At 38.5% G+C, this 24,515-nt stretch overlaps 5 protein-coding genes across 14 annotated transcripts; 1 reads left to right on the top strand and 4 right to left on the bottom strand.

The window, feature by feature from the left end:
• Window positions 1-23: 23 nt before the first annotated feature.
• Window positions 24-5,601, bottom strand: LOC106360768 (lysine-specific demethylase JMJ14). Of its 4 annotated transcripts, none has more exons than XM_013800432.3 (14): window positions 5,060-5,601; window positions 4,679-4,760; window positions 4,484-4,558; window positions 4,227-4,265; window positions 3,985-4,101; window positions 3,572-3,649; window positions 2,989-3,486; window positions 2,681-2,908; window positions 2,429-2,590; window positions 1,945-2,313; window positions 1,178-1,865; window positions 981-1,084; window positions 716-910; window positions 24-594 (listed from the first exon to the last, which is right to left on the bottom strand). In XM_013800432.3, the coding sequence occupies exons 2-14, from the start codon at window positions 4,721-4,723 to the stop codon at window positions 298-300; spliced, it is 2,895 nt and encodes a 964-aa protein (XP_013655886.2). In that variant the 5' UTR covers window positions 4,724-4,760; window positions 5,060-5,601; the 3' UTR covers window positions 24-297. The 4 variants fall into 4 exon arrangements, with proteins under 4 accessions (XP_013655886.2, XP_013655887.2, XP_048601500.1 ...); XM_013800433.3 differs by having other exon boundaries at window positions 4,227-4,262; XM_048745543.1 differs by lacking the exon at window positions 5,060-5,601 and adding an exon at window positions 4,940-4,954 and having other exon boundaries at window positions 4,227-4,262.
• A 591-nt stretch (window positions 5,602-6,192) lies between these two features.
• On the bottom strand, window positions 6,193-8,195 carry LOC106360767 (protein LSD1). Of its 5 annotated transcripts, none has more exons than XM_013800429.3 (8): window positions 7,985-8,195; window positions 7,791-7,873; window positions 7,486-7,632; window positions 7,280-7,390; window positions 6,870-6,991; window positions 6,722-6,802; window positions 6,576-6,650; window positions 6,193-6,487 (listed from the first exon to the last, which is right to left on the bottom strand). In XM_013800429.3, the coding sequence occupies exons 3-8, from the start codon at window positions 7,628-7,630 to the stop codon at window positions 6,446-6,448; spliced, it is 576 nt and encodes a 191-aa protein (XP_013655883.2). In that variant the 5' UTR covers window positions 7,631-7,632; window positions 7,791-7,873; window positions 7,985-8,195; the 3' UTR covers window positions 6,193-6,445. The 5 variants fall into 5 exon arrangements, with proteins under 5 accessions (XP_013655883.2, XP_013655885.2, XP_013655879.2 ...); XM_013800431.3 differs by having other exon boundaries at window positions 6,576-6,647; XM_013800425.3 differs by having other exon boundaries at window positions 7,280-7,399; window positions 7,985-8,194.
• A 10,547-nt stretch (window positions 8,196-18,742) lies between these two features.
• On the top strand, window positions 18,743-20,210 carry LOC106374359 (vacuolar protein sorting-associated protein 2 homolog 2-like). The gene is made up of 9 exons (XM_013814406.3): window positions 18,743-18,774; window positions 18,860-18,910; window positions 19,044-19,148; window positions 19,246-19,317; window positions 19,396-19,467; window positions 19,555-19,635; window positions 19,746-19,781; window positions 19,881-19,951; window positions 20,023-20,210. Exons 4-9 carry the CDS (start codon window positions 19,279-19,281, stop codon window positions 20,081-20,083), a joined length of 360 nt encoding a protein of 119 aa, XP_013669860.3. The 5' UTR covers window positions 18,743-18,774; window positions 18,860-18,910; window positions 19,044-19,148; window positions 19,246-19,278; the 3' UTR covers window positions 20,084-20,210.
• Window positions 20,211-20,801: 591 nt separating this feature from the next.
• LOC106375704 (elongation factor Tu, chloroplastic) lies at window positions 20,802-22,460 on the bottom strand. The gene has a single exon (XM_013815685.3). The coding sequence runs from the start codon at window positions 22,350-22,352 to the stop codon at window positions 20,937-20,939; it is 1,416 nt and encodes a 471-aa protein (XP_013671139.1). The 5' UTR covers window positions 22,353-22,460; the 3' UTR covers window positions 20,802-20,936.
• On the bottom strand, window positions 22,449-24,359 carry LOC106375705 (alpha-ketoglutarate-dependent dioxygenase alkB homolog 6). 3 transcript variants are annotated; one of them, XM_048745541.1, is made up of 8 exons: window positions 24,231-24,359; window positions 23,835-23,949; window positions 23,690-23,750; window positions 23,543-23,581; window positions 23,345-23,457; window positions 22,992-23,220; window positions 22,847-22,893; window positions 22,449-22,758 (listed from the first exon to the last, which is right to left on the bottom strand). In XM_048745541.1, the coding sequence occupies exons 2-8, from the start codon at window positions 23,928-23,930 to the stop codon at window positions 22,612-22,614; spliced, it is 732 nt and encodes a 243-aa protein (XP_048601498.1). In that variant the 5' UTR covers window positions 23,931-23,949; window positions 24,231-24,359; the 3' UTR covers window positions 22,449-22,611. The 3 variants fall into 3 exon arrangements, with proteins under 3 accessions (XP_048601498.1, XP_048601497.1, XP_048601499.1); XM_048745540.1 differs by having other exon boundaries at window positions 23,835-23,932; window positions 24,231-24,339; XM_048745542.1 differs by lacking the exons at window positions 23,835-23,949; window positions 24,231-24,359 and having other exon boundaries at window positions 23,683-23,750.
• Between the last annotated feature and the right edge of the window lie 156 nt (window positions 24,360-24,515).

Below are 24,515 nucleotides of genomic sequence, written 5' to 3'. Positions count from 1 at the left end.
TGACAATAAATATGATACAGCTGTTACCAAATTGCATCGTCTTAGTCTACTAATCATAGAAGCATTTTTTCTTCAGTTAAAGCTGGTACAACAGATGAAATAGAGGAACAATGGTACATGAGTACATTAAATAATCCTACACCCTTTTTCTAAAGGAAGTGAAAGAACAAACAAAGTAACCCTTTTGTCTACTTTGTTTACCTCTCTAGATTTCTCTTTACTAATACAACCGAAGCCTGAACAATAACACAATCAACATCAAAGAGTGTGTGTGTGCGCCTGCTTGCTTGCTAATCATCAAGGACTTTTCTCCATCTTATCCACCAGAGAGGAGAGCTCTTCCTGGAGCTCGGTGTTGCGTGTCTCACCACATAGAAGTCCATGCATCATTGCTAGCTCTTCCGGTGTCGCCTTCTTCAACAGTCCACGCAGAAGCCTTGTGTCCCTGTCCATTGAGGGATCTGAAGCCCCTCCTCTCTCTTTATCATCATTATCCTTTTCTCCTTCCTTTGTGAGTTCAACACCAAACACTTTCGCTGTCTTTTGGTTCCAATACTCCTCCAACTGATGCTTTGGATCAAGAGCCTCAAGCGCCTGCGCACAGTGTTTTAACTTTTAGTCATGCAAACGAGTAAGGAAGATGCTCAAGGGGAATGAGACAAGAGATTAAAGACCATAGTTCTAGGGCAAGGTATGAGAAAACGAGTTGTGTTACCTGAATAACGTGCGGTGAGAGAAAGCCAAACATTTCAAGTCCAATACTCTCCAGAGCCTGTAAAGCGGTCAAGGAGCTAGCTGGCTGATCACATCTCTTGATGATTTCGAGTTTAAGCCTTTGTATCACCATTTGCCAGCACTTCTCAGCTGATACATTCGAGAAGTTCTCGCTAGGGCATTCTTCTAGTGAGACCTGAAAAAATATATAACAATAGATCAGAGCACTGTCGTCTTGAAACCACAACATGATAAGGGTACCCTACCCTGAACAGTGGACCAGCAAGCCCTGCATCCAGAACCTCTGAGATGTAGTTAGTTAGTTTTGTTGGATCAAGCACGCTTATGAACTTAACACGGCTCTTGAACCCTGTAAAACTCAATCAAAAGCAAAAAGTCTTAGAAGGGCATAAACAATGCTAAAGTAAAAAAGCTCATCTGAAAATCCTCAAATTCGTCTCACCTTTTGAGTAGATGGCTTGCTTACTGCACCACTGCTTCTTAACAACGAGAGATCCAGACTTCAAAAGCTCAACAGAGTGACTCAACCTATTGGTTGCGGCATCTGGCTCGCTACACCCTACATCTGAAACCGAATGTGGGTTTTGAGATTTAACCGCAACCTTCTTCTCATCAGACTTAGTAGTGATGCCATGTACATCTTGATCACCATCTTGTTTCAACTGAACTTCCTTATCACTTTGTAAGCCTCCAGAGCCTAACTGGAGATTGTTTTGCTGCTGTGTTTTCGATGAACCACGACTCTTTGAACAGGAGGTGCTGCTCTTGAAATCCAAGGCTTCTTTTGCGCTCTGCTGCCGTGAAGGATTCTGGTCACGGCTTATACGTGCCCAAGCTTCTATGGCATCGGGATACCCTTCTAGAGCTCTGACCAATGACCGTAACTCATCCAGTGTATGACGAAGAAGAACAAATCTACCCTTGCTTTCACATGAACAGAGATCCTTAGCGTGGGTAAGACACGCAAATCGGTTGGGGGAACACTTGCAGCTTGAAGCAGACAAATGCAAATCATAGAAGCACAAGAAGCACTCTCTTTCTCTCTTAATGTCAAAATCCCCTTCCATCTTTACCACTCTATAACTATCCCCAAGTTGGTTTAGTCTTTCTGCCTCCATCTCCACCCGCTTCTGCTTAACCTTAGCTATGTTAGTACATGCATGCATATATATGTAAGCACACGAAAAAGAAAGAGAGAAACAGAATCACCTTGACTGCCTTGGTAAGCAATCCATCCTCACTACAAACTCTTTTCCACCTCGCAATCACAGGGGTCTTCTTCCTTGTAACTGCCAGCTCCCAGAGATAATAAATAGCTTCCATGGCTGCTCCAAGAAGCAGCTTGTCATGCGACAATGAGCTCTTTCGCCGCTGCTTGCTATATCCTTCCACTGCATCCTGTCCATGAACCAGCCAATCAACTGGTGCAACATTTACTGCTTCCGCACAGTTGAAACCGCAATTAAATCCAGAGTGGTAGGCCTTGGGGAAGGTTAGAATGAACTCTCCACTGCGCTGGACAGCTCGATAGACAGGTATTCCCTGCTCTTTTAAGATGCTTGGAGATAACTGGGTGACCTATAATAAAAAAAAAAGGCGCAGAATGACATACATATTATCTTGAGCAAAACAGCTCATCTCCTAAGGAGTTCTAATTAATGAACAAAACTTGAAATGGAGATACGCTTTTTACCAGTTGATGTAGCAAGTCAGGCTGTTCTTCAAACAAATCTGGAAGAAGTTTTTTCATTGCGTTTTCAAAGGACGCAGCATGGCTTCCAGGGATCCCATACCAAACTTTTGGATCACCCGTGTGTAAGTAGTTCAAGGAATAAAGGTGATGATCTTCAACATGCTGTTTCAAACAAAGCAAGAAGCAGATGGTTAGTACATATATCCTATAACTTAACAAGAGCCTATCGTACAAGGAAAATGGTTAACTTACCCAACAAAAAGTTGAAAAGCACATTCCAACATAAAGCCATGGCACAATAACTCCTGAGATGTCGCACTTCTCAAAAGATAAAACAGATCCAGGGAGACGCGATAAATTGTTTAGGTTCCAGCCACTTGTAGAGTATTGATGTTCTTCTAAACTTTTACGAGAATCTGGTGAATACTTGGGGAAACCACTTCCAAATTTCTTCGTTTCTAAGTCAGCTCCATAGTACACCTGTCATAGGCCCAAACAAAAAGAGTAGCAACTTAGAAAAAAAATCCATGCAAAATAAAATGGTGAAATGATTCATATACCTCTACTTCATCAGTTGCTTGCTCCACTATCCTCCAATACTCACCTTCGATATCCTTAACCTTAGGTTTAAACTTCTTATTTTCAGACGCTTTGGAACCATTCTCTAACTGAAAATAAGATTCCTTAAATTCTTCATCATACTTCTGAAACTCTTCAAGTGTAAAATCTGGCCCAGTCTGGAAACCAAATTTCCCTTCAGCATCTTCAGTGGAATCATCATCATCGCTGCCTGAATCTCTTCTTCTTCTTGAGTATCCAACTTTAGAGACTCTTCCCCGTTTTCGTTTCTTGCTTTTGGGAGACTTTTGAATTGGTTCTCTGTTCTGAAGCAAGTCAATCAGCTGAATCCGAGTGGGGAACTTGGACTTCTCCCATATTTCTTTTTCCTTCAGAGGGCAGGGAGGTTTCCATGCAACGGGTGGTACAATTCTACATATGCCGAATAGTTCTGCTCTGCTGCGCAACTTCTCTATGTAAGCAAGTGGGTCTTCAAAGTCCTGAAGATGGAAGCATCAAAAGAGATAAACTCTTGAATTATTACCAAGACAGAACCAAAAACTGCAAATAGGTTTTATGAAATACCTCATTAGTGGGATAGAATATGGGAGCATCATCAACCGAAGGCCTGCAAGCTTCTAATGGATTCCATTTAGGAGATACCTCCAAAACAAAAACAAAAACAAAAACAACATCAGTCAGGAATCAGGCTAATCTATTCGTGGGAAAAAATAGATAGCAAATAAAACAAGCAAAAATAGAGTAGACTAGTAAGCTTATTATACATCCAGATGAGATTGGTAAATTCTCAAGAACCAAGTGATTAAGTTGCTAAATATCAGGCAAAACCAAACATGAGATTTGCAAAGAAGATACCGATAAGCAAGACAGAGAATTTGGACTATCAGGCTAGCACATAGCATCCATCATATCTGCCTAACTAATATTTGCTAGAACACACAGTTAACTGAAGAAAGATATTAATCATATTTGCTTACTTTAGGACTAGGAGGAGCAGAGTCAGGTTCAGGGCTCCTATCTCCTTTAATCTCTTGTTTCTCAGAATCAGGTTCAGGGCTACTATCTCCTTTAACCGATTGTTTCTCAGAATCAACCTGTATAATTACAAAAAAAATCCACATTCAGAACAGTACTACAGAAAGAAGGGAATCATCTCCCAGATGAGATCTAGCAAACATGAAAACTAGAGGTTACAAGAAGCAAAGGATAAGAAGAGAACCTCCATAGCCAAAGACTCTGCTGCAGGAGATGCAACCTTCTCCATTAACAAAAAAAACAAACTAATCAAGCAGAAGTATAAGAACCGCTCTCAGAAACTCAAAACATGAGATTTGCAAAGAAAGATACTGATAAGCAAGACAAATAATTTGGTCCAAATCAGAGTTGGTTAGAATCAAGCTATAAAGCCTGTGTAGCAAACACATAGCATCCATCACATTTTACAAACCAATACTTGCTAGAAACACAGTTGCTTACTTTGGGACTAGGAGGAGTAGAGTCAGGCCCAGGGCTACTACTATCTCTTTTAATCGATTGTTTCTCAGAATCAACCTGTGTAAATTTAAAAAAAAAAACACATTCAGAAACTGCAACAGTTCTAAAGAAAGAGGGAACCTTATCTCCCAAATTAAATCTAGCAAACATGAAGAAGCAAATGATAAGAAGACAAACCTCCATAGCCTTAGACTCTGCGGCTGGAGATGCAGAACTCTCCATTAACAGTTGGGGTTAACAAAGACCCAAACTTTATACCCTAAACAAAAGAAAAGATCTGTTTAAAAACAAAACCCTCCTTCAAAACCCTAGAAACCCAGAAAGCATAAAGCTTTTGTCTAAAAGAGAAACAAGGCAAAAACAGAATCTGAGAGTAAGCCCAGTTACAAGTATAGCTCAAAGGATCGAACTTTACACAAACCCAACTCAATTACTCACGCAATTAACCGCTGATCTGGTTTTTAAAAACGTACTCTCTACTCAAAAAAAGAGTAACAAAGAATCTTTAAAAGCAAAAGATCTACTACGGCCATTAAAAGGAGGAAGATGAGAGTGTACCTTCTCGAAGGGGCCAAGAATCCGAACAAGTTTATCTATCTCAAGACTGACAAGTTGAGTTGAAATTGTTTTTTGTAACGTTTATATCTCAATTATCTGTGAAAATAATAAAAAGAGGGTTTTGTTTTTCTTTTTCTTTTTTTTTCCTTCTTTTAGAAAAGAGAAAATAAATAGAGCAGAGTTTTATTAGGGCAACCATGACCAAAAGAGCTATCTTGGAGTCTGGTCTAAGAAATATTATTATATATTATTATAAAGAGTTAAAAAGAAGCAGCGATTATGTAATAACCATTAACCACAAAAAAAAAAAACGATCTTGTAAGTTGTGGAAGCTCTCCGTTACATCAGAGCACCTCCATCTATAAGAACCTCTTATGGGTTCTTTAGATTAATTTAAGAGTTAATAAGATGATTTGAAAGCTTAAGAACCTTGGTTAGTGTAATTTTTTTTTTTTTAAATAGAATGATTTAAAATAAAAACATACATAAAAATTTTAATAAAAATTACATAAAAACATATTAAAAATACAAATAAAAACCATAAACGAGAAAAAACCGATTAGTCGAAATCGGGTATTCCAAATTTTTGCCAAATGTTCTCAACTAAATCAGCTTTCAATTGTTGATGTATCTTGGGAAACCAACTCACCATTACATTAGACTGTAACACATCTTTGCAAGAGTCACTGTTAATAACAATAACTCAAAACATTTTGCTTTTAGTTTCGATAGTTATTGAACCTTTATAAAGGTTTGTAAAGGTTTGTGAACTTTACAGGAAAGGTGGTGTGTGCTGAAACTCAGCGGTTAAAGTGGCTACAACCAAGGTATTTGTCTCATTGTTCAGTGACATTACAATGGCTGCAGCTAAAGTAGCCATGAATTCATACATTCTTAGCCCCCAAGAGTAGTTTCCAGCTCTTTGTGGTCTAACCCGCTAGCTAACAGGATCTTCTCACAAGCCACTGTTGTGCATTGAGTTATCAAGAGGATCTGTGTGTCAAATGTATACAGAGTATTTACTTAGAGCGTATTGATTCCAAGATATGCTTTAAGAGCAGTGTTAACTAATCTACCAAAAGGTAAAGATCAGTTTCTGTGAGCAACACTGCTTAATCCACAGAAGAAACAGATTTCAAACTCAAATCTTAATGTTTGGCTGGTGTATCAGATTATAGTAATACATACATTAACAATGCCACAAATGGTCAATGGAGTCTACAAACAGGAATGACAGATTACTGAACCAAAAAACCTTTATGTTCATCAACTTTTTTTTTAACAACAAAAAAAAAGTGTTCATCAACAGTATGTAATATGCACAAACCAGAAGCAGGGATAGACGGAACCAATTTTGATCTTTCAGATCAAATGATTCTTTAAAAGTTATTTTTGGCCTGTTGTCACTCCAACCACAACGTTGCTCACCTACAATTTATGTATATGTGTTTCAGTCACTTTGCAAAAGCCTCTTCTAATGTGTAACTAAGCTACATGATAAGATAGTAATACTCACCAACTTTCCACTTTCATTAACGGACATTGGGTTCTCTACGACGACAGTTTGTGTCTGAGACGGTGGTGTTGACTGCTAGAGAAGATGAAGAGAGTAAGTAAGTAGCCAGTTCCATAAGAATCTAAAGAGTTACTTGATAAACTCACAGTGGATGTAGAGGGCATTGTCCCGGGAGCAGCTGTTCCATTTGGCCGGTTACTTGCGAGAGGCACCCTTCCATTGCTCATCTGCGGATTAAGAAAACTAGTAAAGATCTTTTGAACTTAACCATGGAGAAGTGAAAGGAGTACTCACGTTAACGTTAGTAACAAACTGGCAAACAGCGCATTTAACAGATGATGCACCGTAAGGGTACATGAGTGTCGTCCGGCAGTTCCCACAGTTGATATGCGCAACCTGATTGGACGGTGGGGGTCCTGTTGATTTCATAAGAAGTCAATCACAGTTTCAAGAGACAAACTAACAATAAATAGAAAGACAATCATACATCCAAAAGGCAACAACTTAAAGGCAAGAATCTAACGGTAGATCATCAAACAAAGCGGTTATGTAGGCCACATGTATCATCTAAAGGCTTCATCTACTTTTACAAATCCTAAACTCCACATAACATGTTGGGGAAAAGTGGAAAAGAAGTTATGAAAGCATTACAAAAGAACAATGCTGATGAAACAAAGACACGATAGTAGATATTTATATATTACCTGGGACAAGGTTCACAGTCTGACAACACGAGCATCTTACACTACTAGCCCCACGCGTGTACATAAGCATAGTTCGACAACCACCACATACAATGTGAGCCATGTCCATCCCTGCATGAGCTGTGTTAAAGACTTTAGAACTCAATATTGCAAAGCGTATATCTCAAACAAAAGCTGCAAATGATAAAATGTAGATATAGTGATACCATGATGAGGAGGAGGAGGAGGAGGAGGATGAGGATGAAGGGGGACCATGTTGACAATGTGACATAACGCACAACGGACATTGGTTGCTCCTCTGGGATACATCAATGTATTTCTACAGCCATGACACACCAGCTGGTCCTGCATATCTGCTTAGGTTTTATCCAATAGGAATCAATCACCAATTTGCAAACAAAGACAGAACAGAACAAAACCGCTTTTAACATTTCTCAAAAACTCAATCTAACCAATACTTTATGCATGTGTCATTGCATCGAAAGCAAGAAACACAACAAAAAGGATTCACCTGATTTCTCCAAAGGGGATGATGCGAAGAAGAAAAGGAGATGGCTTTTCGAAACCCAAATCCAATTCAAAGCCAAAAAGCTCCTGCATCCATCATCAAATCATGAGTTTTTGTATGAAATTGAAGAGTACAGTGCTGCTGGGATTACAAATTCAAGGAAAATTTGAAAAAAAAAGTTCTGATCTTGATCATACCGATTGGGAAGATGGGGAAGAGGGGATCCGATTTCAGAACCGGAAAACTCTAAAGAGCAGATATGTAAAGAGGCCAATCCAAATTGAGAAATGGACAATAGATTTCGATTTTATCTCTGTTTTTTTTTTTTTTTTCCTTTTTGTTTAATCCATCTTTTTATTATTATTAGTTTATTATTATGACAGAGCTTGAGATCAAAAAGCAAGGTCTGTCTGAAGTCAATAATAATAAGATGCGGTCTTCACACGCGCTTCTGATTGTTTCCAAACGGCGGTTCAAACGTAGCCATCAGCTTCTGTTTAGCTAAAGTATAGATCCCGATTGATGGTCATGGCTTACGTCAATTAATTGAAGTGTTTGAATGGTCTAGTTTTTTTTTTGAAAATTCAATGCAAGGAATTTCACCGATTGTCCCACTCCCTTTATAACAACTGAACCTAGACCGGTCCTGCAGAACACCGATCCCAATTCCTCACCTATAAACCCTAAATTGTTTTTAGGTAAGTTGTTGATGCGCTTGGCGTTCTTCGAACTCAAGATTTCATCATCTAACAATCTTTTCACAGGACTCGAGAGAACTAAGAGGTTGGGATCGGCGCTCTATAGAGCCAACCTGAAACCCACGGAACGAGTTGTTACAGTTTATGTTGCTTTCGTACACTCCAGAAAGACAAGAAAAACAAGGAAATACAAAGTTTACTTTAGGAGTTAGAACCAGTTTTGGATCAGACTAGATCAATTTTTTTGGGTTCAATCTGAACATATATGTGTAGTAATCAACATTCCAGACTTTAGATTAAAGAGGACACTAAGATATAAGGAGTTAGTGACCTACTTAAATAATGTATTTAAACACAATAATAATATACACTGTCTCTGTAGGTGAAGAGTTCATAAATTTCTACACTTTGGTTTTTATAGTGTAAATGTATATAGGTTATGGTGGATCCAGATGCACCAACTGCCAACTCTAAGCAAGCCTCACCTGCAAGAATATCTTCACTGGTTTGTATCATCTCTCTTCATTTCATTGAACTTTACTTAAGAGATAGACAAAGCCTCTCGCACTGAAGTACAAATGTTTATTCAAAATAATGGTAAGCTTATTATTTTTAGTCTTATTCTAATATCATATCATTATTCATTACAGAAAAAAAAAATTGTAATGAACAAACCAACGATCGAGATTGGAGGTGAAGATTTCAGAAATTTCTACGCCTTGGTTCTTATAGTGTAAAATGTATAGGTTATGAACTTATGGTGGATCCAGATGCATCAAGTGCCAACTCTAATCAACCCTCACCTGCAAGAATATCTCTACTGGTTTGATCATCTCTCTTCATTTCATTGAATAAAGCCTCTCATACTGAAAAGTACAAATGTTTATTCAAAATAATGTTAAAGCTTATTTTTTAAAATCTCATTCTAATATCATATCATTATTCATTACAGAAAAAATTGTAATCCATGTTTAGCAAACAAACAGAAGATGGTAATCCATCTCTTTGGAAAACAAACTTTGATTTAAATATTTTTAATATTTTTGTTTCTTTCAAAACTCCCTGAAAATCTATGGATCACTTAAAATAACAACTGCAAGATTTGATTTTTAACCATTTGAATCTTTTTAAACTTTTAAAAATTTATAAAATTTTTGGGCTTAGTCAAATAAATTTTTAAAATCATTGATCAAGCCCTCCTAAGAGGGATTTTCATTTTCTAGTGTAACGGTCGAGTTCCAATCCATAGAGTACCGTTGCGTTTATGACTAGAAGAACACTTTTATACTCTTTTTCTTTTGTTCAAAAAAAAAACATTTATACTAAGAAAAAAGAAAGATCAACTTCACTTCCATCTAGAACGTAATTAGGGTTTTGTGTCACTGTTGCGACTGCCATGAACATTTTCAAGAAGAAGACCACTCCTAAAGGTAAAAGCTTTGATCTTCCTTCTTTTTTGGAATTTCGGATCCTGATGGTGAACTGATCTGCCACCTATAAACTCTCGTAATGGCCTTTTATTATATTCTTACTTTGAACTTGACTGTGTTGTCTATAACAAATTAACAACATAGTTCTAGATTAGTTTTTAAAAGCTGTTACCTTTATCATTTGAGCAGTGAATCTGACATTATTGTAATATTCTAATTTGATCCAATTCTGCTTTGATTCTATTGAAGTATCGTTTCCCTTACGCAGATGCCACTACAAGAAAACACACCGAATTCCGACGGAGGTTCCGACGGACACCAAGGTCGTCGGACATTTGTGACGGAATACTGACAAATTTCCGACGAAATCCAAAAAAATTAAGTCGTCGGAATTCCGTCGGCCATTTCCGACGGAATTCCGACGAAATATGGTTCGTCGGAATTTTCCGACGACTTTTCGACGACATTCTGATAAAAAATGTAACCGTTGTAGTCGTCGGAAGTTCGTCGGTATATTCCGACGAATTTCCGACGACATTCCGATTAACAGCAAAGTCGTCGGAATTCCGTCGGTATTTTCCGACGGAATTCCGATGAACCATGTGACCGTTGCCGACAAATATATATGACCGTTGTATAGCCGTTTGGGATTGGACAATTCCGACGGAATTCCGACGGACTGCTTTACATCCGTCGGAATTTCGTCGGAAAGTCGTCGGAGGTCCGTAAGCAATTTCCTATAAATACAACCCCTCCTCATTCAACTCATTCACACTTCATTCTCTCTTCATTCTCTTTAGTCATAACAATTCCGTGAAAATCATGTCTTCAGAAGTTTATTATCGTTCGTGGATGGATAAACCTCATTTGGATCCGAACACCAATTTGCTTACGGAAGAATACGTTCAAGGGATTGGAGAATTCATGAGGCTTGTTCAACAGCAACCGGATGCAAAAAGTGGTATGTTAAGATGTCCCTGCTCTTCTTGCAATAATAATAAGGTTATAAAAGAATTTGATGTTTGGACTCATTTGTATATGAAAGGGTTTTCACGTAATTATAAAGTTTGGTACCTTCATGGGGAAACTGGTTATGAATATGGTAGTACTAGCGAACCTCAGCCTGTTAGTGAACCTCAGCCTGATATTAGGTTAGAAGAATCTAGAACGGATATAGATTATGGTGTAGGTACTGAGCAGATGGTACATGATCATTATAGAGGGGAAGAACCAAACCCCGAGTCTAGGAGATTTTTTGACATGTTGGATGCAGGAAAACAACCTTTGTATCAAAATTGTAGAGATGGTCATTCAGTCTTATCATCTGCAACTAGATTAATGGGTATTAAGACAGACTATAATTTGGCTGAAGAATGTATGGATGCGATTACTGATTTTGTCAAAGGTATTCTACCTGAGGATAACCTTGCACCGGGTTCATACTACGAGGTTCAGAAACTTGTTGCAGGTCTTCAACTACCGTATGAAGTGATAGATGTATGTATTGACAACTGCATGATCTACTGGAGAGCGGATGAGACACGGAATGTATGCAAATTTTGTGGGAAACCTCGTTATCAGGAGACGAGGGGAAGAGTTCCGATCCCATTCAAAAGAATGTGGTATTTGCCTTTGACGGAAAGATTGAAGAGGTTGTATCAGTGTGAGCGCACAGCAAAAGCAATGAGATGGCATGCAGAGCATTCCACAAATGGTGAGATTAGACATCCTTCAGATGCAAAGGCTTGGAAACATTTCCAGTCAACATATCCAGAATTTGCGGAAGAGAGAAGAAATGTTTATCTTGGATTATCTACTGATGGTTTCAGCCCATTTGGAAAGCATGGAAGGCAGTATTCTCTATGGCCAGTTATTGTGACACCGTACAACTTACGGCCGAGCTTGTGCATGCGACGAGAGTTTTTGTTTCTCTCAATTCTCGTCCCCGGGCCAGATCATCCTAAAAGATCACTAGATGTGTTTCTTCAACCACTAATATATGAGTTGCAACAACTATGGGCGCATGGTTTTGAGACATACGATGTTTCGCGCAAAGAAAACTTTCAGATGCGGGCAGTACTTATGTGGACAATAAGTGACTTTCCAGCATATGGTATGTTATCTGGATGGACAACACATGGGAAGCTATCATGTCCATATTGTCAAGATGACACAGATGCTTTCCAACTAAAGAACGGAAGGAAAACGTGTTGGTTTGACTGTCACAGACGATTTCTACCACCTGATCATCCATACCGCAGGAGTAAGACTTCGTTTACGAAGAACAAGCAGGTGTTTGATGGTCCACCTGAGGAAGTTAGTGGGAAAGATTTGTTGAAGCAGTTTAGGTATTTTGATGCAGAAAGGACGCCAGATGTAGGTGGACATGAAAACATTCGAGTCAATGCGGTTGGAGAGCTACATAACTGGCACAAAAAGAGTATTTTCTGGGATCTGCCATATTGGGAGAGTCATCTATTGCGGCATAATTTAGATGTCATGCATATTGAGAAGAACTTCTTCGATAATCTGATGAACACAGTCCTTAACATCCAAGGTAAAACGAAGGATAATTTGAAGTCAAGGTTGGATTTAGTCGATATTTGTGATCGTTCTGAACTTCACGTTGATGAGAACGGTACGGCCCCTTTTCCCATTTATCGGCTAGATGGTGCTAGAAAAGAAGAGTTCTTTGATTGGATTACAGATAAAGTGAAATTTCCTGACGGATATGCATCAAATTTGGGGAACTGCGTTGATAGAAGCGAAGGAAAGTTTACTGGCTTGAAGAGTCATGATTGTCATGTAATTATGCAGCGCCTCCTTCCGTTTGCTTTTTCCGCATTATTGCCACGTAATGTTCATGAAGCAATTGCAGGGATTAGTGTTTTTTTCCGCGACTTATGCAGCAGAGTAGTGACTGAAGAGGGTATTAATAATTTGAAGACAAACGCACCAGTCAGCATGTGCAACCTTGAGAAGATATTTCCTCCATCATTCTTTGATGTAATGGAACATCTTGCTATTCATCTCGCAAGAGAATTGGAACTTGGTGGTCCTGTGCAGTACAGATGGATGTATATTTTTGAGCGTTATATGCATCATCTGAAGAAGATGGTCAAAAATCAAAGCAGGGTGGAAGGATCTATAGTGGCACAGGTGATCAATGAAGAAACTGCAATCTTTGCTGAAAATTATTTTCCACCAGAAGTGCAAACAAAACACCGAAGACCTGCTCGGCATGATGATAGAGGGGAGAGAGCAACATATCATGTTACTGTCCCAAGCATGTTCAAGGAAATAGGACGACTTAGTGGAAAATTCACGAAGCGGAGACTTACGGACACTGAGCACGCTCATTTGCAAACATATTTGCTCACCAACTGTGAAGATGTTCTACAATATGAGAGGTAAAAATATTTATTCATTTATTGTTAGATTAATATTCAATAAATTTATTTCATATTGATAATATTTTTGTATATAGTGTATATATGGCGGAGTTGCGTATGACTCACAGGCATGCAACAGAAGATGAGCTTCGACAACTTAGAGATAACGGATTTGCTGCGTGGCTTCGTAGTTATGTGAGTCATATATCATATTACCCTATGCAAATGATTAGTTTAAATTTAATATATATAAACTAATTAATTTTGCAATCATATATGTTTTTTTTTATAGGTGAATGATGGTTTGGCCAGAGGTCTTGTGTTCGATGATTGGATACGCGAATTTGTGCAGGGACCAAACTATGTGGTCAAATCATATCCTAAATTTTGTACGCGAGGATATGCATTCACAAGGAAAGGTCATTCTAAGACAACATATGATGCTGGTGTTTCATCTTCTTCTGGTGACGATGTCTACTACGGCAACATAAAAGAAATATTGGAAATCCAATTTCCTGGAATGGTTGGATTGCGTTGTGTAGTATTCTATTGTGATTGGTATGACACCACCCCAGATAGAGGAGTGAAGATTGATGCGTTTGGTGTTACATCAGTCCATTCGCGGCGGAAACTTCAATATTATGATCCCTTCATTCTTGGTTCGCAAGCTGATCAGGTATGTCAATCTATTCATAATTTTTTACCAATATAATTAATTAATGTTATATATTGAACTAATACTTGTATAATTGATATGTATAGGTGTGCTACATCAATTGCCCTCGGGTGACGTACAGAGATGATCCATGGGTTACTGTAACGTAAATCAACCCAAGAGGACGAGTGGATGGAACTTCTGATGATGATGAACCATTGCAACCAGAGTCTACCAGCAACGCCCAGGCAGTTGAAGATTTGGAAAATGTTCAACTCGTTGAGAATTTGACTGTGTTTGGACATGATGCTGTCGTACATTCAGAGCCGGAAGCCGAGGTTGGGGAGTTTGATGAAGATTCAGAAGATTCTGATTAGTTTTTTTTTTTTTTTTAATGGTCCGTCGGAAATCCCTCGCAATATACCGACGACAACGGGTTTCATTGAAAATTGTAAAGGTCGTCGGTATTTCGTCGGAAAATACCGACGACATGTTTTTCTATAAAGTTTCAATCATAAAAATCTATAAATTTAGATGCCAAAACTATGAAAATAACACATAATAAGTGTTTAGTATAGTATTAGATCGCAACCGTTCAAATATAACAACTCATTAAAATATTTATGTATGCATATCATTGTTTTCATAACATCTCATCTTAACATTATATACTTATACAATCATATTTATATAAGCTTACACTACAAAAAAATGTTGTTGTGTAAAATCGTGTTATAAAACATTTTTATTGTTAAATCTTTATGCAAATACTATATATATTATCAAAGATTTGGATTTTGCATTTAGAAACTTGAAATGAACACCCTAAACACTAAGTCGTCGGAATTCCGTCGGAATATACCGACGGAATGTGTCCGTCGGAAAATACTGACGGACACGTTCCGTCGGAATTTCAATTAGCCCGGGAGAACCAAACCGCTTGAAAATTTTCGTGAATCGGCATTTGGTATATTTTAATTATACCGACGGAATACCGACGAACCCGTGTCCGTCGGAATCCTCGGAAATAAAAACCCTTCTCCTTTCTTCTTCGTTATCTCCCCCTCTCCGGCGATTCCGGCCTTTCTCCACCTCTCTTCACCGGCGAATCCTCTCCTCACCCTCATATCTCTTCCCCAAACCCCAAATCATGTAAGAATCATCCCAAACCTTTTTTTTATCAATTGTTTAGGGTTTTGGAAGTTGATCTCGGATTTTAGGTTGTTTGATTGAAAATTTTAGGATTGAATGGATAGTTTAGGATATATAAGTTAGGATTGTTGTTTGGATTGTTGTTTTAGTTTTTTTTGGAACATTTTTTGATTTTTAAAAACGTTTTTTGATTTTAAAAAACGTTGTTTTGATTTTTTAAAACGTTTTTCTTATTTTTAAAAACGTTTTTTGATTTTTAAAAACGTTTTTTGATTTTTTAAAACGTTTTTAAAATTTTTTAAAAATATTTAACAACATTTTTCTATATTTATAAATTTTTTATAATTTTGTATACATATATATATATATATATGTAAATCATGTATAATAAAATTTTAAAATTTTTTATAATTTTTTTTAAGTTTCCACTAATAAACTATGTATAATAAAACGTTTTTTTTTTAAAAATATAAATATTTAACAACATTTTTCTTCATTTATAAATTTTTAACAACATTTTTCTATATTTATAAAATTTTTATAATTTTGTATACATATATATATATATATATGTAAATCATGTATAATAAAAATTTTAAAATTTTTTATAATTTTTTTTTAAGTTTCCACTAATAAACTATGTATAATAAAACGTTTTTTTTTAAAAAAATATAAATATTTAACAACATTTTTCTTCATTTATAAATTTTTAACAACATTTTTCTATATTTATAAATTTTTTATAATTTTGTATACATATATATATATATATATATATATATAAATCATGTATAATAAAAATTTTAAAATTTTTTATAATTTTTTTTTAAGTTTCCACTAATAAACTATATATAATAAAACGTTTTTTTAAAAAAAATTAAAATATTTAGCAACATTTTTCTTCATTTATAAATTTTTAACAACATTTTTCTATATTTATAAATTTTTTATAATTTTGTATACATATATATATATATATATATATATGTAAATCATGTATAATAAAAAATTTGAAATTTTTTATAATTTTTTTTTAAGTTTCCACTAATAAACTATGTTTGATGGGTTAATTTTTTTTTTTAGGGCCGAGGATGAAGCCCGCCCCGCAGCCCGTCTTCGACGTAGTTCGGTGAGCGGTTCCCGTGCATCGGTATCGTCTCATGACTCGGTTCCCGCATATATTCCCGCTCCAGCTCCCTCTGCCCCTCACGCTGCTGCTCAACAGGATCCGGGGGTCATGCCGGTTCATCTATTGGTTCAACAACCAGGTCGAGAGCATCTCCCGTTTCTCCAACCCAACCCACGACGAGGCCATAGCACTTGGTTAGTATTTTTTTTATTTGTACCGTTATATTTTTTCCTTTAATTAACTTGCTAACTTGTATTTTTTTTAAAGGTTCACCAAGTCGAAAAATGGCATTAGCCGGAGCATCAACCAGATGATGTACTCCATGCTCCGTTTTGGATATCCAAAGTGGAGTGTGATCCCTTCCGACGAACGAGAGTTGTGGTTTCGTCAGTTTGCGGTATAGTAACTCTTCATTTTTTTAAAGTTTTTACATTTTTTTACATATATTTACTTATTAAATTGTGTTTGTTTTGTAGCAAGAGTTCAACTGGCACTCCGATCTTACGGAAACAGTCCGTAAGAAATTCAACGAAAAGGCCATGGACTCTTACACAAAGCAGATAAACGCGTGGAAGACAGTTTGGCAGAAGAACAAGAAGCCACGGTTCATCAACGGGACGGTGTGGGAGCAGTTGATAGCTCATTGGGAGAAGGAAGACACTGCAGAGACGTCTTCTAGGAACTCCAGGAACCGGAAGAGCGATCGTGGCGGGAAAGGTATGTATGTGCACAACCTCGGCGCTTGCTCCATGTCTACTAAGGAGGATGAACTTGTAAGTTTTTTATTATTATTTATCTTTATATTTTTTAAATAAATATTTTATATATTTCTTGGCTAATAATGGCGGTTTTTTTAGATCGAAGCAAATGACGGTAATCCCGTTGATCGTCTCCAACTCATTAAGGTGGCTCACACTAACAAGACGACGGGTCAAATTCAGGACCCCGTGATCAAAGGTGTAGTTGATTTGGTGGAAGCTGAGATAGTTTCTCAATCTCAGCCTCTCTCTGATGACGGCGACTCCACGAGAGCTTCAACCAACCTGTCTCTATTGCAAATAAATGAGATGGTTGAAAAGGTAATTTTTTTTATTAATATATTTTTTTTATAATGTCGATTACTTACTTGTCCCTATTTACTTACTTTAAATATTTTTGTAGGCGGTTCCTAAAAGGAAAGGAGGCCGTTTAGTTGGGTTGGCCCGTCGTGCTTCTTCGTATCCGGCATCTTCTTCGCAAGCTCCGTATGCCGATCCCATGATTCTCGAGGAGCTACATGACAAAGATGAACGGATTGGGGCATTGGAGGAGCAGAACACCACTATCCTTTCGGAGAATGCCACTATCCGTTCGGAGAATGCCACTATCCTTGCTGAGTTGGCATCCCAGAAGAAGTTCAACACCGAGATTATGCAGAAGCTAGATCGTTTGATGTCTTCGAGTTCATCTTAGTTTATTTCGGCTTTTTAAAACTTTCGGAATGTTTTTTTTTTCTATTTCGGTTTGTATGAATTTTAAACTTTATGAATGTTTTTTTCCTATTTCGGTTTTTATGAATTTAAATTTTATAATATTATTAGTTTTAAATTTCCGATTTTTTAAATTTATTAATATCAAAAAATATATAAAAATGCAAAATTAATTTGTAAAAAAAAAATGGGTATATACCGACGGACAATGGTCGTCGGAATATACCGACGGACATATATCCGTCGGAATTTACCGACAAACCACATTTCCGTCGGAATATACCGACGACCATTGTCCGTCGGTATATTCCGACGAACGTTGTCCGTCGGTAATATCCGACGAACGTGGTTCGTCGGTAATTTCCGACGCCCAAAGTGCGTCGGAATAAACCGAGGAACACTCTACGTCGGAATTGTCCGACGAACGTTCTTCGTCGGTACGTTTTTTTCCGATGAACTCTGGTCTCGTGTATCCGCATCGTAATATCGTCGGAAGTTCGTCAGAATGACGTTTCTCGGTATTCGTCAGAAAGTCGTCGGAAGTTCTGACGAAATTCCGACGAATTTTTTTTTTCCGACGAAACGATACCGACGGACGGGTTCGTCGGAAATTCGTCGGAATCGGTCTATTCCGACGAATTTCCGACGATTTCGGCCATCAGAATCCCCCTGTTTTCTTGTAGTGTGCTCTCCGCACCAGCAAGAGAGAAATGGCTGTGGCTACACGTGGTATGTGTTCTTCTCTCTCTCTCTTGAAAATTTGCTCATGGTCTAGCAAATGCAAGTCTTAGAGGTGTAATAAGACCATATCATATGTTGTAAAAGACTGTTTTTGCTTCTTCCCTGCGGATCTTAGTGGATCCCTTAGATCATCAAAGTTAGTTAAGAACAAATCAGTTATTGCTCCTTTACTTCTGAGTCTAGAGTTAGTTGCATCATTCGATGCTAGCTCTGAGCTTGTTTCCTTTGGATTTACTTTATTTGCATTGTAAGATAGTGTTTTGGATTTTTATCTCAATGTAATTTTTTGCAGGTATCGAGATCACATCTCTTCAGTTGGAGGTAAAAATGACATCTTCTTCCAACTTTTCTTCAATGCTGCTTACATTAGTAACTCTTGACGGTTTTACTGACATGGCCACATTAGGAGAAGAGGCTTGTGGCAGAAATCAAGCAAACAGCTAAAACTGGAAATGAGGTAAAACTTGTGTACTAAAATCACACCTCTTCCTTACTATTACTATTGTTTACTAGCTTGTTGGTTCAACACTGTCAGATTGAGGCATTAATAAGCTTCTTTTTGTTTTTTGTTTTAAAAACTTTTGTGATAGGCGGCCACCAAGATCTTAGCTCGGCAACTTGTTAGATTGAGGCAACAGATAACCAACTTGCAGGGAAGCCGTGCTCAAATCCGGGGTGTAACCACTCATACACAGGTTAGCTTTCTTAATTTCTTTCCCCAATTCATCTTTCACATGCTTTGATACCATTATGAACTGACTTTGCTGGTTTGATGATAATATAAACACATAGGCTTTGTATGCAAGCACCTCAATCTCATCAGGCATGAAAGGTGCAACCACAGCTATGGTTGCAATGAACAAGGTAATGATCTCACTTTGCTTGGGTCCTTCTCACTTCTTTTTTCACATAACTTGCAATGCTGTTTTCACATTTTTTCAGCAAATGGCACCGACCAAACAAGCTAAGGTGATCAAGGAGTTCCAGAAGCAGTCAGCACAACTTGACATGACGGTAAGCACTATCTCTATTCGTTTCTCTGAAGCCCTGGTGTAATGACAAAGATTGGCTGTGTCATGTTTGTTTTGTGTGTCTTTACAGATAGAGATGATGTCAGAGGCAATTGATGAAACACTTGACAAAGACGAAGCTGAAGAAGAAACCGAAGATCTAACTAACCAGGTTCGTTACTGCAATTTCTATCACAGGATTCATACTCAACACACCGCTGGTTTGTTTTCTCCAAGATTCCTCTATCTGACTCATTCCTCTGTATCGCCTCGTTCTTATAGGTGCTTGATGAGATTGGTGTTGGTGTTGCATCTCAGGTTGGTTTTTCTTAATTAGTTATTAGCCTAAATTTGTTAAAGGAAAACATTCAAAGTTGCCTAAAACTAAAACTATGTTTCATGCTTCTTTCTAAACAGTTATCTTCAGCTCCGAAGGGCCGGATTGCTACAAAAACCGCTGCTCCCACTACAGTCAATAACAAGAACGAGTATGTACATTGACCATATCAGGTCTTACTTTTGATAATTCATTCATTTCATGTTCCAACTCTTCTTGCAGCTCGGAATCTACCGAAGTGGATGATCTAGAGAGGAGGTTGGCTTCACTACGACGAATCTGAGAGACAATGAACCTTTCTTATTTGCAGACCCATCATGCTTCAAAAGAAACAGCTTCATGTTCTGAGAAATCTGTATAATATCTACTTATGTAACAAACAAGTCTAAATCGAACACACTTTACTTCTTTTTTTTTTTTTTTAATTATCATCAACCTTGCAAATAAATCTCATCCAAACCACTTGTGCCATAGACGTTAGACATCTCCAATGGAACACTATTATTTTCTCTATATTTTACACTAAAATAGAATAACTCTATTATAGATAGAGTTGGATTTGCTCCAATGGTGTAAAATATAGAGGAAAAAATAGTGTTCCATTGGAGATACTCTCCCTTTTGGGTCTTTCTCTATCTTCATAGGTCTGAATGAAAAGCCTCGAAGCTCGAACCAAAAGAGAGATTAAATTAAGAAAGAGTCTGTAACAAGTCATCATTGAAGGATGATAACACGAGATTCCTCATGCTCGGCCCCAATACTTATCATGTCACGTTGTAATGAGAATCATTGTGGATGTTGATGTAATCTTCCCACTTGATTATTAATATACAAAGTGATAGAAATCTTGAAGGTCACTCAGAAAACAATAACTTCTACTACATCAAGAAAAACGCAACCTAATCAAGTTTTACAATGGATTATTATCTGAAAGTGGAATCAATCAAGTTTCACAAATATTGATTAATAAATGCAAGAACAATATAGAGAAGGTCAGGCAATCAAGAAATATATGACATTTTGATTTCAAGTTCTTACAGAAAATGGCACAAAAAGAAAAGAGTTTTGCGAATCAAGAGTGAAACAAAAAGAACGCAAGTAGATAGATTGCTCACTATATGAAACTCTCTAATCGATCACTCGATGATAGACTGAATAACTCCAGCACCAACGGTCTTCCCGCCTTCTCTAATAGCAAACCTCATCCCTTGCTCACAAGCAACCGGCACAATAAGCTCCACAACAATCTTCACCCTATCCCCAGGCATAACCATCTTCGACTCCTCATCTTTATCGTTCATAATCTTCGTCACTTTCCCCGTAACATCCGTCGTCCTCATGTAAAACTGAGGCCTGTACCCCGCGAAAAACGGAGAATGCCTCCCACCTTCCTCCTTCTTCAACACATACACAATCGCCTCGAACTTAGTATGCGGAGTAATACTCCCAGGCTTAGCCAACACCATCCCCCTCTGAATATCAGCCTTTTGAATCCCTCTAAGCAACAACCCAACATTGTCACCAGCCAATGCCTCATCAAGAATCTTCTGAAACATTTCGACCCCAGTGACTGTATAGTTCCTAGTCTCTCTCAACCCAACCAAATCCACAGTCTCTCCCACCTTAACAGTCCCTCTCTCAACCCTCCCTGTGGCCACAGTCCCACGCCCCGTGATGGAGAACACATCTTCAACAGCTAACAAGAAAGGCAACTCGGTCTGTCTCTGAGGAATTGGAATATAGCTATCAACAGCGTCCATCAGCTCGTAGATCTTATCCACCCACTTGTTATCTCCTCTCTTCACGTTGGGGTTCTCAGTAAGCGTCTCTACAGCTAACAACGCGGATCCGGAGATAATCGGGATATCATCACCGTTAAACTCGTAAGAGGACAAAAGCTCACGCACCTCAAGCTCAACGAGCTCCAACAGCTCGGCGTCATCGACCTGATCCTCTTTGTTCAAGAAGACGACCATGTCGGGGACGCCGACCTGCTTAGCGAGAAGGATGTGCTCTTTGGTCTGCGGCATAGGTCCGTCGGCGCCGGAGACGACGAGGATGGCTCCGTCCATCTGCGCGGCTCCGGTGATCATGTTCTTGACGTAATCGGCGTGGCCGGGGCAGTCCACGTGGGCGTAGTGGCGGTTCTCCGTCTCGTACTCGACGGTGGCGGTGTTGATCGTGATCCCGCGGGCTCTCTCTTCCGGCGCGGCGTCGATCTCGTCGTACTTTTTGGCGACGCTGTTCCCCATGGAGGCGAGGGCCATGGTGAGGGCGGCGGTTAGGGTGGTCTTGCCGTGGTCGACGTGGCCGATTGTTCCGATGTTGACGTGGGGCTTTTTTCTCTCGAACTTCCCGCGGGCGGCGCGGACGGTGAAGGAGCGGCGGGGGGAGTGGGGAGCTGAGGGGGTGGAGAGTGAGTACGAAGGGAGGAAGGAGGAAGAGAGGTTGAGTTTAACGGAAGTGGAAATGGCGGGAGAGAGGGAAGGGGAGGGGGAGGGGGAGGAGTAGGAGCAGATGAGTCTGGAGTAGGCGGGAGACGATATCGCCATGGGAGGAGGAGAATCGAGAATCTAGGGTTTCAGATTTGGTGGAGAAGAAGAAGATTTGGTGAGGGATAGAGTGAGACTGTTTGTTATCTCTTCACGAGAAAAAAAATGTAGGGCTCATATTTAGTTAATCCTATCTCTTCACAAACACAAATGGTTACCGTTTTGGTTTCCTACGTTTACAAATCGTGACGGTTTTCCCAGTCATAAACGGTGAGACATCCGAACGTCAGTAAGGGTAAACTACATTGTTTTGTTTTCTCTAAAACCTGAAGAGATTCTTATGGACTTTGGGGACTAAACGGCAGGTAAGTGAAACTCTAGTTTGGTCTCTGTGAAGAATCTTGTTGTCACCATCTTCTCCACTAGAATTCTCCGAGAAAGACAAAGCTTCAGCTTCATTAATGACCTAAACACGAAGCACCATAATAAAGTCAAGTCTTTTTCGCTAATAGCATGACCTTTTTACATACGAGAAGGAGCTTTGTGTTGTGCACCTGTTTGTAGCATTGTGTTGGACTATCGCTGATGCCGTGGAGGTAATCTGAAAACAAGAGAGGATAATATGAATATAACCGACTGCTCCGGATTACTTTTTTCTACTCTATTTAGTTTAAATATGGATTTAAAGCTTGCAGAGACCTGAGTAAGCGTCATCTTTGAAGATTAGTAGACTTCGAGGCATCATCAAAACGGAGAATGAGTGTTTATCATCTCTCTCAGGCACACCACTCTTTCCACTTTGATCTCTGGAAATGTCATCATCGTCTGATGATCTTAATCTCAAATGCGGACTGAAGTCCATAACGACAGGTGAGCCTAGAGACAGGATAGCTACAACAGGGAAATAAGCGGGTCCATCTTGGTGTGGCTGTAGAAAAAAAAACAACCATGGAAGTAACAAAACTTGCTCATGAACTTTAGCAGAAAACTAAAACAGGATAATAAACCATTCAAGTAAGAAGATTTAACGACTGAGAAGAAGGATGAGGTACCATTATCCCTTGGTCAGGATGGTATTCATTGATGAGGACATGATTTATAGCAGAAGGGAAAAGACCCGTGCTTTCATGAATTTTCTCGGTAATCTTTGTAAGCCAAGAAGGCACTGAAACAATGCAAAAAAGGTATACTCTTTGAGTATCTAAATTATCAAAAGAATGATTTGATGTTTTTCCTATTTTTTTACTTACACTCTTGTGGAACAAGACCCTTTTCATGGACCATACCACCTGCAAGAAAGAACAAATGCTCAAGACATTTTTTGTTTCTTTCTTAAAATACTCACACAAACACAATGTAATGAAAACGAAGTGGAAGAAAATCTCCTCACAACACACCCCAGTTCTGTAACCTTCTGTTCTTTAACGTCTTCCACTTGGAACCAGATCCTCCATATATCTTTAAACATGACAGCAAAATGTGTAAGAGAAGAATACAAGATCAAGATGTCTCAAATGGCAAAAGATGTGGAGAGGAGATTACATGATTGAGGAGCTGAGTTTGTTCTTCGTCAGTAATGAAACCAGGAATGTAGAAGACTGTAGGGGTAAGACCTACCCTGAAGCTCTCCAACTCCATGGCTGTATCAAGAATCAAACTTTGTTTGGTAATTAGAAACAGTCTTATTGAATCTTCAATCAAGAAAGAGACTTTCAAAACCAAGCATAAGCGGAGAGTTCCAATTACAGATCCAAACTAACATTCTCGCAAAGCTATTACTCTGTCTCAGCTATGATGGGAGCTCAAAAGCAATCGTATATTTTTTTAAAGGAACTAGAGTCTATTCCAACTATGATTCGTCTGTGTTCTACTTAAACCCATTTCTAGAAAGAAAAAAATATATATCAAATACATAGCAAAAGGGTGAATGAAACTAACCAGTAACTGCAGCAGGAAACAGAGCTATCGATCAACCCTGAAAGAGAAGAGAATTGCTTTCAATTGAGAGGAAGAATCTGATTATTCCTCCTGATTAGTTTAGGAAAGAGTACTTAATTATTTCGTGGGACAGCCACGTGATGGGCTAGGCCCACAGGCCCATTAGTACCTCTTTACGGAGCCGCGACATGTTACATCGGAGAGCAAACGAATAACACTTGTAAATGAACTTATGATCTTGAGTTTAGAATGGTTTTCGTATATAAGCAAATTCTTGTAGCAAAG

The sequence above is a fragment of the Brassica napus genome, chromosome C1, assembly GCF_020379485.1.
Source record: "Brassica napus cultivar Da-Ae chromosome C1, Da-Ae, whole genome shotgun sequence".
In the NCBI taxonomy this organism is placed as follows: domain Eukaryota; kingdom Viridiplantae; phylum Streptophyta; class Magnoliopsida; order Brassicales; family Brassicaceae; genus Brassica; species Brassica napus.
Note: the sequence above shows the minus strand (reverse complement) of the source record. Positions and strands in the feature narration are given on the sequence as shown.

Coding starts and splice junctions, on each gene's coding strand:
- LOC106375704 (XM_013815685.3), bottom strand. CDS start 22,352: ATGGCGATATCGTCTCCCGCCTACTCCAGACTCATCTGCTCCTACTCC.
- LOC106360768 (XM_013800432.3), bottom strand. CDS start 4,723: ATGGAGAGTTCTGCATCTCCAGCCGCAGAGTCTAAGGCTATGGAG. Junction 3,650..3,984: donor CTGCTCCTCCTAGTCCTAAA/GTAAGCAAATAT, acceptor TTTGTTTTGGAG/GTATCTCCTAAATGGAATCC. Junction 2,591..2,680: donor GCTTTTCAACTTTTTGTTGG/GTAAGTTAACCA, acceptor TGTTTGAAACAG/CATGTTGAAGATCATCACCT.
- LOC106360767 (XM_013800425.3), bottom strand. CDS start 7,630: ATGCAGGACCAGCTGGTGTGTCATGGCTGTAGAAATACATTGATGTAT. Junction 6,803..6,869: donor AGTTTGTTACTAACGTTAAC/GTGAGTACTCCT, acceptor CTTAATCCGCAG/ATGAGCAATGGAAGGGTGCC. Junction 6,651..6,721: donor CAATGCCCTCTACATCCACT/GTGAGTTTATCA, acceptor CATCTTCTCTAG/CAGTCAACACCACCGTCTCA.
- LOC106374359 (XM_013814406.3), top strand. CDS start 19,279: ATGAAAGGTGCAACCACAGCTATGGTTGCAATGAACAAG. Junction 19,782..19,880: donor GTGTTGGTGTTGCATCTCAG/GTTGGTTTTTCT, acceptor CTTTCTAAACAG/TTATCTTCAGCTCCGAAGGG. Junction 19,952..20,022: donor ACAGTCAATAACAAGAACGA/GTATGTACATTG, acceptor CTCTTCTTGCAG/CTCGGAATCTACCGAAGTGG.
- LOC106375705 (XM_048745541.1), bottom strand. CDS start 23,930: ATGGAGTTGGAGAGCTTCAGGGTAGGTCTTACCCCTACAGTCTTCTAC. Junction 23,221..23,344: donor ATCCTGACCAAGGGATAATG/GTACCTCATCCT, acceptor TTTTTTCTACAG/CCACACCAAGATGGACCCGC. Junction 22,894..22,991: donor CAAAGATGACGCTTACTCAG/GTCTCTGCAAGC, acceptor TCTTGTTTTCAG/ATTACCTCCACGGCATCAGC.